The sequence below is a fragment of the Megascapheus bottae genome, chromosome 30, assembly GCF_031878675.1.
Source record: "Megascapheus bottae isolate mThoBot1 chromosome 30, mThoBot2.hap1, whole genome shotgun sequence".
Classification (NCBI taxonomy): Eukaryota; Metazoa; Chordata; class Mammalia; order Rodentia; family Geomyidae; genus Megascapheus; species Megascapheus bottae.
In genome coordinates this window covers 5,189,109-5,201,809 of record NC_143538.1, presented here as the reverse complement: position 1 = coordinate 5,201,809, position 12,701 = coordinate 5,189,109, and the positions used below count along the sequence as shown (strand labels likewise).

The window sequence follows — 12,701 nt, the reverse complement described above, 5'->3', positions numbered from 1 at the left end:
ACAGGGGCAAAGGTGACTATCACAGGCTGGGCCACGGATCTGACGACCACGTGCGGAGACCCCGGCAGGTCCAAGGGCTACAGGGAAAGAAAGTCATTGCCATTGCCACTGGATCCCTGCACTGCGTGTGCTGCACGGAGGATGGTAGGTGGGACGCCTGACATTGCAGACCAGACCAAGCAAGGCCCGCGCACGTGATAAGGTTTCTCCAGTTAGCACTGCAGGACCAGGGGCTTGGGTGATATTCTGCAGGGCCATCTGTTGGGCTTCTGAGCAAGATGTCCTCATGGGAACAAATTCTGAACTAAACAATATATTGTATTTTCATCATTAGCCTGTGTGTTAGATTTATACAAGTATCTAGTTATTTGGCTCCTCGGATTATTTACTGTTTGGCTTTATGTCGTGATTGCGTGCTTCCTCTAGCACAAGACAATCCAGCTTCATACTTTCCGTGCCCCAAGCCTAGAACTGAACATTCTCCCAAGAGTACCCAGCGTCCTCAGAGGAGAAATGGAATTCAGAAGGTGTGGGTAAAATGTGTACTCATTGCAGTTAGAGTGTCTCTATTCCCTAAACATTGGTCAACAGAGACTATACATCTAAACAATACTCACTCAGATTTACTTTTTTTTTTATTTCTCTGTCTGTATATGTATGTTGAAAACCATGATTTCACACCCGTACCCTTAGTTCTGGTTTATTACTGTGGAGCTCATTCTGATTTTTCTCTTTTCCCACACTTAGAAGTCATTTCTCTTGTTGAGAAACCTGGGTCTCACTATCCCTCCTATCGTGGTTGGACTGTTCTTCACTGTGTACCCAGTATCCATCATCCCCTTTGTAATCTCCCCTGTGTGAGTGTTCACATCACCTGTAGTTGCACTGAGCCACCTTTTAGCTTCATCACTCTCAGCCTGGATACTTTCCCATAAGTGATTTCCTGGGCACAGATGGCCCACTCCTATAATCCTATCTACTGAGGAGGCTGAGATCTGAGGATCACAGTTCAAAGCCAGTCCAGACACTAAAGTCCATGAGACTTTTATCTTCAATTAACCACCAGAAAACTAGAAGTGGCACTGTGGCTCAAGTGGTAGAGCACTAGCCTTGAACTGAACAGCTCAGGAACAGTGCCCAGGCCCAGAGTTCAAGCCTCACAACCAACAAAAAAAAAAAAAAAAGAAAAAAATTCCTCCTATGTACCATGTCATAGCTGATGGGTTTGTTAGGGATATTTCCATCTGATTCATAGGTACTTATCCTGATTGAAAGCTGCTGGGTTCCATGTCTAGTCCTATGAACTACTGCTGGATATTTAAGTTTGGGTCTATGCCTCTCACTAGAAAAGATACGATGACCCCACGGGGGCTGTGGATGGAGAGTCAGCTTTTGGGATGTGTAATTAGTCTGTGTTCACTTCTGGGCCACACAGAAAGTTGCTCTTCACAGAGCTAAACACAGGGAAGGATAGTGAGCATGGCCACTGTGAGAGGAAAGCATTCACCACCTTGATATGTATGTTTTTACTCCCAATTCCCTTTGCTTAGGTGAAGTTTATACATGGGGTGACAATGACGAGGGACAGCTAGGAGATGGAACCACAAACGCCATCCAGAGGCCTCGATTGGTTGCCGCCCTTCAGGGTAAGAAGGTCAACCGTGTGGCCTGTGGCTCAGCACATACCCTTGCCTGGTCAACCAGCAAGCCAGCCAGCGCGGGCAAGCTTCCTGCACAGGTCAGTACTGATCAAGATGGTGAGTAGCCTGGGAGAGGGACACCCATGTCTATGTATTTAATCATGAGTATGCAGCCACACATGGCCTTATCTGTTATGTAGTTACAGAGGTGTTTCATTAAAAATAATTCCATTTGTCTTCTTAAAACTGCTTGGAGAGCCTTAATGCTGAACTGAAGGTATAGCTCAGAAGTAGAATGTTTGTCTAGCATGTATAAACCCCTCAGTTCTAGCCTCAACCCCAGAGGAAAAAAATCTTAATATCCATGCCAGCCAACCAAACCTGTGTTTGTATGTGGACTGATATTTTTAACATTCTCCTTAGTTTTCATTATTTGTCTCAAACTATTTAGAACCTTATTCTAAAAGCAACACAGTGAGGTTTTGCAACTCAAAAATCCTAATGCTTCTGTTTTTAAAAATATTTTTTTTCAAAATTCATTGAGAGCCGGGTGCTGGTCGCTCATGCCTATATTACTAGCTAGTCAGGAGGCTGAGATCTGAAGATCACAGCTCAAAACCAGCCTGGGCAGGAAAGTCCACGAGACTCCAAGTGGTTAAGTGAAAGTGGAACTGTTGCCCTTGAGCAGACAGAGCTCAGGGACAGCACCCAGGCCCTGGGTTCAAGCCACACAAGCGACAAGACCAAGTCCATTTAGAAACTATGGCTTTGCTACCTGGACTGACTCGGCCATCCGAATGTTTCAGGTGCCCATGGAGTACAACCACCTGCAGGAGATCCCCATGATGTCCCTGAGGAACCGGCTGCTGCTTCTCCACCACATCTCCGAGCTCTTCTGCCCCTGCATCCCCATGTTTGACCTGGAGGGCTCTCTTGATGAAACTGGACTTGGGCCCTCTGTTGGTTTTGACACCCTCCGAGGGATCCTGATATCTCAGGGAAAGGTACTTTTGCAGAGATCTGGGGCATGGGTGATGAATGTAACTCCACAAAAATCCCTGCACCAGGAATGTAGAATCTACAATTCAAGTCTTGCAGCTATGTGTACTTAAAATATATCAGTGAAAAACTAGACAAAAATATCTTCCCATTTGGCGTTTGTCTTAAAACTTAATAGTATGTAGTGATCTAAAATAATAGATAGGGCTACATGCGATCCATAAAGCTGAGCCTTTGTTCACAGAGTGGTTCTTAGCCTGCCTGGCCATGAGTTTTTAGGGCAAATTCTCATTCATATGGCAAGGAAAAATTATTAACTTCTCCCAAAATTGTCCAGCAGAGGGAGCTAAGGGTTGTTTGAGGTAGCTTAGAAACTCGGTGGCTAGTAGAGATTACTTGTGAAATGATTTTTTTTTTTTCCTGATAGTGGTATGGATTCAGCCTCACAATACCAGGAAGGCATTCTACTACTTTAACTCTTTTGCTCTATTTTGGAGGTGGGGTCTTGTGTTTCTGCCTGGTTTTTGTAGCGAGGATCATAAGTCCCTGTCATTAAGCCCAGCCACATAGCTTATCTAGCGACATGGGGTTTTACTACCTTTCTCCGTGGCCTGGCTTCAAACAGCTATCCTCTAGATTTCCGCCTCCCAGAGAACTGGAAGTAGAGGTATGGGTCACCATACCTAAGCTCTGCAGGTCATTTCACCAGGGTAGGAGTAGCATTAAGAATGAGAGTTCTGAAATTAACCAGATTGGTTTTAACCCATAGACATTTTTAGTCATTTAGAGTTCCTTTAGAAATCAAATGGTCTGAATAAGAAATTAAACATCTGCTAATATGGGCATGGTGGCTCAAATCTTAGTTACTCCAGAGGGAAGGATTAGAAAAAGGATGATTCAGGGCCAACTAGGTAAAAAGTTCCTAAGAACCTTATATCCACCTATGAACACTAAATACAGTGACGCACATTTGTCATGCCAGCTGTGCCGGGAGTGAAGGCAGAATTATAGGCAACCGGGGCATAAGTACAAGACCCTGTTTGAAAAAATAACTGATGCAAAAATATTAGGGGCATGACTCAAGTGGTAGAGTGCCTGTGTAGTAAACATGAGATCCTGAGTTCAAATCCTAGTCCTGCCAGAGAAAAAGAAGAAAGAGAAGTCCTGTACTAGAAGCTGTTGAATTTCTGGTGGGTAAGCAGCTTGACAAGATGATCTAGAAAGAGGTTCAGATATCACCATAGTTCAACCTACCCAGATAGAACTACATAGAAATTGTGAGTAGATAGGAAGCCCCTTCAGTTCCAGGCCCTCAGTGGGTGTTTGGGTATTTTCAGGCAGTGATACCTAGGCAGTCACAGTGGACATTGAGAGACAGGAGTAGTTGACCCTGGGCCCCTGACAGCTAGAGGTTCCCTGAATCAGAACCGAGCCCTAACCCCATGGCTGCCAGAGCAGGGCCTCTGGTTGGTCCCAAGTGTTAAAACTCCTTTGCACTATAGCTAGTTCTTTTTGGCCAGGCCTCAGGGCAGAAGGTGTCTGAGCTGCTGCCAAGAGCCTCTGCTTATAGTTTGCCTTTCACTCTTGCTTCCTGGGTCCCCGAAGGGTGCAGAGGTGAGCCCTGCTCCCGATACTCTGAGTGGGTTCTGATTGCCCACAACCACAGAGTCCCTACCCTGCTGGTGTTCTTGCTGGTGTGCCCACTGCTGTCCTCACCCATGCTGTTGTGCCCTTGATACTGCGTCTCACAAGTCTTTTTACCACAGACCCTGCTGCTTCTAGACTTGGGTATCTGCAGGAAAGCGGCCGCTTTCAACACCAAAATTGGAGCAGGTGCTGGCCACGCCCCCTCCTCGATGCTCTGTGTATGCCTTGCTCTTTTAAAAAGCCCCGCCTTTTCATCCAGCCAGGCTGCACCCCTGGTACCCTGCAGTCCAAACAAGGAGAATTCAGTTTTCTGTTTCGAGAAGTCTGACTTTCGGGAACAGAGACTGTTCAACCATAACGACGTCATCTCTCCATGCCCGATGCTTGCTGCTTGAGATTCTAAATTTTGTCTGATGTTGTTTAGGAGGCAGCCTTCCGAAAAGTAGTGCAAGCCACCATGGTGCGAGATCGTCAGCACGGTCCTGTTGTGGAGCTGAACCGTATCCAGGTAACACGCGGGAGTCACCCACTCAGCATGGAAACATGCTTGTAGCGGGCTTTTATGAGCACGCACGTGAAGAGCAGGCACCCACCATCCTGTGTTTGATGCTTTCTGTGTGCGAAGTTTTTTGATGAGAAGGAATTCAGGCGACATTTAAGTGTTTTGCTTTTGCTTTTTATTTTTTCTTTTTGCCAGTCTTAGAGCTTGGACTTGAAAGTGTAGCCACAGTCCGTGAGCTGCTTTTTGCTCAAATCTAGTGCTTTACCACCTGGGCCATAGCACCACTCCAGATTTTTTGAGTAATTTGTTGGATGCAAGAGTCTCATGAACTTTCCTGGCTTTGAACCTCCATGTTTAGATCTCAGCCTTCTGAGTAGCCAGGATTATACAAGTGTGTGATCGGCAGATGCCCAGCTAAGTGTTTGTTCTTCATAATTAAAGTAAGAAGACTTGATTCCAGATACCTCCCCCCCCGAAAAAACAGAGAAGCAAAAATGGAAAAAATAAAAAGTGGTCTGGCAAGCCAGGCCAACATTTGAGGGAAGAAGCAGGACGAAAGAGGGTTAGTGGATAGTAAACCACCTGTCCAGACTCATATCTAGATGACTGAGCTGTCCCTCCCTATAAGTACAGCACATAGAGATAAACACTGTGTCCTCTCTAGTGTTACAAGGAAAGCTGAAGCATTCTATTTTGTAACTCTGCTGCTCTTTTCCTGTGAATGAAGCCCACTCATCTTCTACATCATTACTGTGGTGAAGGTTGGAAGGCTGTACCCACATCTTCCAGACTGGTGTGTATGAAGTTGCTACTTTAGCCTACATTCAGACAATAGGCTGTGACAGTTGGCATTTCTGCCAGCCTGTACGATCTCTGGTACAGGTTTTCTAACCTCGTACACCAGAATGTCTAATATGCTCCGCCAAGTCCACAAACACTTAACCATCTTAAGAATTTAATGAAAGATAAAGAGAAGTCCTGGCCAGTGATTATGATAATGTGTGACACTTGACCTTTAATACACGAGTGCAATTGGCTTTGCCGCTCAGATGCCTCTTGAATCGGAAATAGCCATGAAGAACAAATCCTTTGTTCCCGAACCTTTGTATTAACACATGATTTTTGCCCTGATGTTGAGGACATGACTAGAGGTTTTTTAGGAATTGTACTTGGGGGCATTTTGAATCAAGACATCAAACTTTCATCCTTTGTTGGACAGCACATGTGACCACATGGGTGGAACTGCTTTTTCCACCAATGAACGTCAGAGCATCTTCATTCCAGGCTGTAAGTTGGTCAGCCAATTCCACAAATAAATGGGCTGTTTAAGTAGATTCATTCCAAAAAAAAAAAAAAGCTTTTATTTCGCTCTGCATCCTCAGGGTGTACATGATGAAGTTCCTAAGTTAAGAAATGCACAGTGGCTGAGCGTTACTGGACCGGATACCTGCCTTACAAAGACACGCAGGCTCCTCCGAGTCGGGGCTCTCACTTAAGCCTCCAGGCCTGGAGGGCACTGCTGAGGCCTGGCTGCCGAGAGCCTGGAGTTTCAGGATAACCACACTGCTGCTGGCTTTGTCTCGTTGTAGATTTAACAAAAAGAAAAAGAACTTGCTTCCTGTTCCTATTTGTCTTTATATCCCTAGCTGTATATTACGTAAGTGTCCCATGCCATGAAGAAGAAGTAGTAGTAGTAAGGCAGGGAATCTCTGCTCAGCCCAGTGTGGACTTCACATCTGGGCTGCTGTGGTACAGCTGTGGCCCTCCTGATCTCCACCTCCCAAGTCAGTGGGATTGCAGACTTGAGCCATTGGTGCCTGGCTTCTTTTTCTTTTTTTGTCTTCATTCTAAGGAGAATTTGCTCTGTTTAAGTTCAGCCTAGAACTCGCCTCACCTACAGATGGAAAGCACTTTGCTGGAAGACTCAGCCTAAATCTGCTGGGGATTTGAACCCATGGCCTTTCACATATACTAAGATGAGCTCTCACTGCTACATCCCCACCCTAAAATACAGGCCTAGCATTATTTTCTTTTTCAACTGTTGATGTTGTCATCATCACCTTGAGGCTGGTTCCTAAGTACATCTAAAGCACAGTCTGGGCTAGAAACTGCAGGAGGTTTGCTGGTGTCTGGTCCTCCGGGTGGACAGGTTTGGGGAGTCCTGACATCTTGTTGCCTGGAGTTTATGATGATACAGTGGAGAAGTAAGTGGCAGTGATGATGATAAAGCCACTTGGGTTATAAAACAAGAAGGTCCATATCCATGCAACCCGGCTTCCCCCACCCCACATGACCAGGGGTCACGAGGCACGTGACCATGTGCAGATGTGTTTATTCAGCTGTCACCAGTCCTGGGCCCGCTGTGATGTACAGAGTGTGCCCTGTACTGCCACCTCTGTCTCATGGCCTTTTGTCCTTTCTCCTGTCTAGGTGAAGCGCTCCAGGAGCAAAGGCGGCTTAGCCGGCCCCGATGGTACCAAGTCTGTCTTCGGGCAGATGTGTGCAAAGATGACCTCCTTCAGTCCTGACAGCCTCCTCCTCCCTCACCGCGTGTGGAAAGTCAAGTTTGTAGGTGAGAGCTGGCCCCACGCTAGAGAAGTGTGGCTCCCGGGAGCCGGTGGGTGGGGAGACACAGGAGCCACAAGTGCCAGGGAGCCAGCGTGCCTTGCTGCCAGGCGAGGGAAGGCAGGGAGGGGCTCACTGTCCGCTCCCACAGGTGAATCCGTGGATGACTGCGGAGGTGGCTACAGCGAGTCCATCGCGGAGATCTGTGAGGAGCTGCAGAACGGACTCACTCCGCTGCTGATCGTGACGCCTAACGGAAGGGACGAGTCCGGAGCCAATCGAGACTGCTACCTGCTAAACCCGGCCGCCAGGGCCCCCGTGCACTGCAGCATGTTCCGCTTCCTGGGTGGGTCTTCTCACGTTGACTGACACTGCACTAGCAGCTTCCACCTCCCTCAAAAGTTAGTTTAGTCTCTGCTCTTTGCTTATAGCAATAGATGCTATAAGTACCTATTGTTATCTGATGAGCCCTTTACCAATGAAATTAATTTAACTTTTTTTTTTTAACTCAGGGCCTGGCATTTCCTAAGCTCCTTTGTTCAAGGCTAGTCCTCTACCACTTTGAGCCACTTCTGGTTTTCTGGTGGTTCATTAGAGATAAAAGTCTCACAGATTTTCTGTGACAGATCTAGATCTGAGAGTTTGGGTAATGCTGGCTTTACCGTCTGTCTTAAGCCCCTCTGTCCCTGTGTTTGGAATGATCAGGAGTATTACTGGGCATTGCCATCCGAACCGGAAGTCCCCTGAGCCTCAACCTCGCTGAGCCTGTGTGGAAGCAGCTGGCTGGGATGAGTCTCACCATCGCAGACCTCAGTGAGGTGACTCACCTGGACTGTCGGGGTGGGGAAGGGGGGAGGGTAGGCGTTACGAGGCACAGCCTGTCCTGGGGTTCTGCCCTGACTCCCACTCCCTGGTGCACTGGGCTGTTAACCTCTGATTACCTGCCAGGCATGGAGAGAGGTCTCTCTAGTTTGTCTCTAGAACTTGACACCAGTCCACTTGGTGGCATTCTTATAGAATACGGAGGCTCACTGGCCTTCCTGTGCAGGGCCGAGCTCGTGGGGGAAGCCAGGCACAGCCTTGGGCTCACAGAGAGGGGCCTGGCCCTCCCTGTGCCCACCCTGTCTTTTCATCCCCTTCACTGGCTAGGGCGACATCCATCACTCACCAGTTACAGATGTTACTCAGCAGTTAAGGCGAAGAGCTTCTGTTCCCTTCCGTTGTTTCTTCAGCTCCTTGGGTGAACTGCTGTGTTGCGTAGCCGTCTTTGATGTTGTGGCCCGTGGGACCCACTTGCGTTCTGGGGAGGCAGACCCCATGAGGAAGCGTGCTGAGAGTGGACTGGGGTCTGTGAGTCAGGAGCAACCCAACTCGGCAGCAACCCTGGACTCCTTTCCTTCTTAACAGGTCGACAAAGATTTTATTCCCGGGCTCATGTATATCCGAGACAACGAAGCCACCTCTGAGGAGTTCGAGGCCATGAGCCTGCCTTTCACCGTTCCCAGCGCCAGCGGCCAGGACATCCAGCTCAGCTCCAAGCACACGCACATCACCCTGGACAACCGTGCTGAGTATGTCCGGCTGGCAATCAATTACAGGTCTGTGCTCATATACTTTGCCTTCAGAAGAGTTCCATAAGGCAAAATGCTACTGGTTCTAGATCCAGTCATGGTCTATCTGTGGTCATGAAGCTTATTTTGTGACCAGATGTCTGGGTGTTTCTTGCACATGAAATGTCTGGGTCTCACTAGAATAGGGGATATTTAGGAGATGGGTCTCCTTAGGGTGCTGGCTGGGGCTGAGGCAAAGCAACATCCAGCAGGAGCATGCACCTTGAGCACAGCAGCTCACTCAGGTGGTCCTCTCGAGTGTTGTGTCTGCTCCAGAGCCACCACTGCAGTTACAAAAGCTGTAAGCACAGCATCGGCCCTGGATTTATGCAGATTTGTGCCCTAGGTCCGGGCTAGGCCATTCACCTTTGATCCTGCAGTGTCTGATGCTGGCTCCTACCTGGGTTTGCTACCATTGTTGACAATTGAGTCTTGGTATATGCGGAATAGCTGGAGTGAGTCATTACAGTAATACTTTGGATGCCAGTTTAGGTGAGCTCAGTATTGTGCAAAGCTCTCCATAAACAACATGGATTCATTTCCCCTCTCCGCCATTCCCAGCTGGCAGCTTGTGGTGGCCCTGCTTGGATGGTAACGTCTTAGCAGACTTTAAAAATCAACACCACCGAAGAGAGAAGTCTAAAGTCAGTTGTTTTCTTCCAGGCTGCGTGAATTTGATGAGCAGGCGGCTGCTGTTCGGGAAGGGATGGCCCGAGTGGTGCCCGTGCCCCTCCTCTCTCTCTTCACCGGATACGAACTGGAGACGATGGTATGCCACCGTGGAAGGGCCTTTTGCCTAGTGACCGCCTTGTCCCTAGTTAATTTCTTCCTTAAAATCCTGCACGTGGAAATCTCAGGCAGACCCGAGCGTGCTGAATGCAGCACTCAGGGTGCTGAGTGCCCTCTTCACCTCCGCATGAGGCCCCTATGGAGGGCTGCACTTCTGTCCACCTGGAGCCCAGGATTTCCAGTCACAGTGATCTCCCCACAGGTCTGTGGCAGCCCAGACATCCCGCTGCATCTTCTAAAGTCAGTGGCCACCTACAAAGGAGTCGAGCCCTCCGCATCCCTGATCCAGTGGTTCTGGGAGGTGATGGAGTCTTTCTCCAACACAGAGCGCTCGCTCTTCCTCCGCTTTGTGTGGGGCCGGACCAGGTTGCCCAGAACCATTGCTGACTTCCGGGGCAGAGACTTTGTCATTCAGGTAAGGCTCACCAAGGAAACAAACATCTGGCTAGCATCAGGTGAGGTGACATGGCCCTCGCACACACACGTGCAGCAGATTGAGACAACAAACTTGGTCTTTATGGAAATGAAAAGAGAACACCCAGCTTCTCAGATGTGATCCTACATCTCGGGTAACATGGCTTTTTATTTTTTTTTAATCTCACGTATCTGGCCGTTATCAACACCTACTGCTATTATGTCAGCACAGTCTAGGTTTGAAACACATACCATGGAAAACTTCTGTATGATTCTCTGGTTGAGTCAGGTCCATGACTTCAGTAATGGTTTGCTGACTGAGAACCATGGAACCATTCATCAGGCTGAGAAGGAGAAGATTTTGATTGGGGCTGTAACTTAGAGGTCCAGTGGTGAGAAACAACCTCCTGGTCACCCCAGATGAAGGTGGGGGGGCGTCTCTCCCTAGCACAACCTGACCCTCAAATCCAGCCATCGTGAAAAAGATTGATCTTTCAGGGACATCCTGGAGAATGCATATAGGTTTTCTTAAAAAGTAAGTCCTAGGTTTTGTCCCTCGTTCTTACTGCTTCCTCGTCTCTCAGTCTGTACTGGCTGAAAGAAGACTGTTGGACTTACAGCGAGCTTCCAAGGGTGGGGGAGGACTGTGTCCTGTGTCCTGTGTCCTGTGTCCTGTGTCCCAGGCCCCTCCTGCCCCACTGAGACAACCAAATAGGGATGCCATCCCATTGGTATGGATGAACAGAATTTAGTTATTCCCATAACTAGTTGGTAGTTTTTACTAGAAGTCCCAGGAACTATGATCTTTTATTATTCTTCAATTATGTGATTTTGTTGTTGTTGTGGAATATAGTACACATAATGAAACAGGATCCAAGTTTCCTCTATTCCTCAACATAGTCTCTCCTTCCCTCTCAACAGGTGCTGGATAAATACAACCCTCCCGATCACTTCCTTCCTGAATCCTACACATGTTTCTTCTTGCTGAAGCTCCCCCGGTACTCCTGCAGACAGGTGCTCGAGGAGAAGCTCAAGTATGCCATCCACTTCTGCAAATCCATAGACACCGACGATTATGCTCGCATAGCCCTCACGGGCGAGCCGGCTGCTGACGGCAGCAGCGACGACTCGGACAACGAGGACGCCGATTCGTTTGCTTCCGACTCAACACAGGACTACCTGACAGGACACTAAGCGAGAGACCTGGCAGCAAGAAGAGGTTGAGCAAAGCAGGCGGAAATGCAGCTTTTAGATTTGCAGAACGGTCTGGTGTGTCTGAGAAATCGCAGCCTTTGAAGCAGGTGGGAAGTGGGCGGAGAGACTGCCCACCCACCAGTGATCAGAGTGAGTGGGGCGACCCCAGGAAAACCAGCCCGAACACGAGTGACCCGACGAAGCCACATAGACACTTGACGTCCTACCCCTAATGCTGCAGTACATGTAGGACTCTGTGTTTACTACAGTGTGTAAATGTTATATAAATTCCCAACCGCAGCTTCCCCAAAACAGAGCCTTTGAACATGTGGGTGCAATCAATTTTTTTTCCTTTATTTTTCTTTTCCTTCACGTGTTGTGTATCATCTTGATTGTATATTGAAAATACTGTGTACCAATTAAATCATATTAATATTTCAACTAATTTTACTCTGAATTTATTACAAGCTTTTTGAACATTAAATGATCAGTATTACTCAAATGCATTCAGAGATTATTTAAACAAAAATAAACAAATAAAAGACCATGGAGTTATCCCTTCCCAGCTGTACCATTTTAGCATCTGCATTATGTCATTTCCTGCAAGGCCTTTCTGTGAACAGTATCGTAACTTCTATCATGGGAAGTACACTACATATGTTTGTGTCATGTACATGCTGAAATTTTAATTCCCTATAAATAAAACATCTGTCACAAAACTATAGGCTGAGCTTTTTTAACCAGTTACACTGGCACACATAGATCTGCTACAACCAAAACACAAATTTGTCTTTGATGCATCAGTGGTTAAGCAATTCTAGTGTCAGGCTTTTGTTTATAAAAACTATATTAAGGGTTGGGCGCCAGTGCCTCACACCTGTAATCCTAGCTACTCAGGAGGCTGAGACCTGAGGATCGTGGTTCCAAGCCAGCCTGGGCAGAAAAGTCCGTGAGACTCTTTATCTCCAATAAACTACTCAGAAAAAGTGGAGCCGTATTTCAAGTGGTAGTGCTAGCCTTGAGCGAAAGAAGCCCAGGGACAGCGCTCAGGCCCTGAGTTCAAGCCCCAGGACCAGGAAAAAAAAACAAAAACAAACAAGTGATAACGGCATGATCATTAGAAATATGGGGCAGCTGTGGTCAAGCTCAAGGTGCCTACAGGTCTTAAGACTCCCCTCCTCTGGCTTTCTCTGAGCCCTACCATTTGCATAGTTGAGGATCCTGTTTCCATTGCCTGGGTTAACTTTATTTTTTTTTCTTTCCTTTTTTGGTACTGAGGATCAAACCTAGGATGTTGTACTTGCTAGACAAGCACTTTGCCACTGAGCTACACCCCCGCCC

General features: G+C 47.6%; 1 protein-coding gene across 1 annotated transcript in view; it reads left to right on the top strand.

Moving 5' to 3' along the window:
• Positions 1–12,079, top strand: part of Herc2 (HECT and RLD domain containing E3 ubiquitin protein ligase 2) — a 122,917-nt gene extending 110,838 nt beyond the window's left edge. Inside the window, exons 83-93 of the mRNA XM_090321759.1 lie at positions 5–144; positions 1,551–1,738; positions 2,447–2,644; positions 4,711–4,794; positions 7,219–7,360; positions 7,505–7,699; positions 8,059–8,171; positions 8,761–8,951; positions 9,627–9,732; positions 9,955–10,167; positions 11,088–12,079. Coding sequence (XP_090177885.1) covers positions 5–144; positions 1,551–1,738; positions 2,447–2,644; positions 4,711–4,794; positions 7,219–7,360; positions 7,505–7,699; positions 8,059–8,171; positions 8,761–8,951; positions 9,627–9,732; positions 9,955–10,167; positions 11,088–11,360 — 1,843 coding nt within the window. The 3' untranslated portion in view covers positions 11,361–12,079. The remainder of the gene's footprint in view (positions 1–4; positions 145–1,550; positions 1,739–2,446; positions 2,645–4,710; positions 4,795–7,218; positions 7,361–7,504; positions 7,700–8,058; positions 8,172–8,760; positions 8,952–9,626; positions 9,733–9,954; positions 10,168–11,087) is intronic.
• Positions 12,080–12,701: the final 622 nt, after the last annotated feature.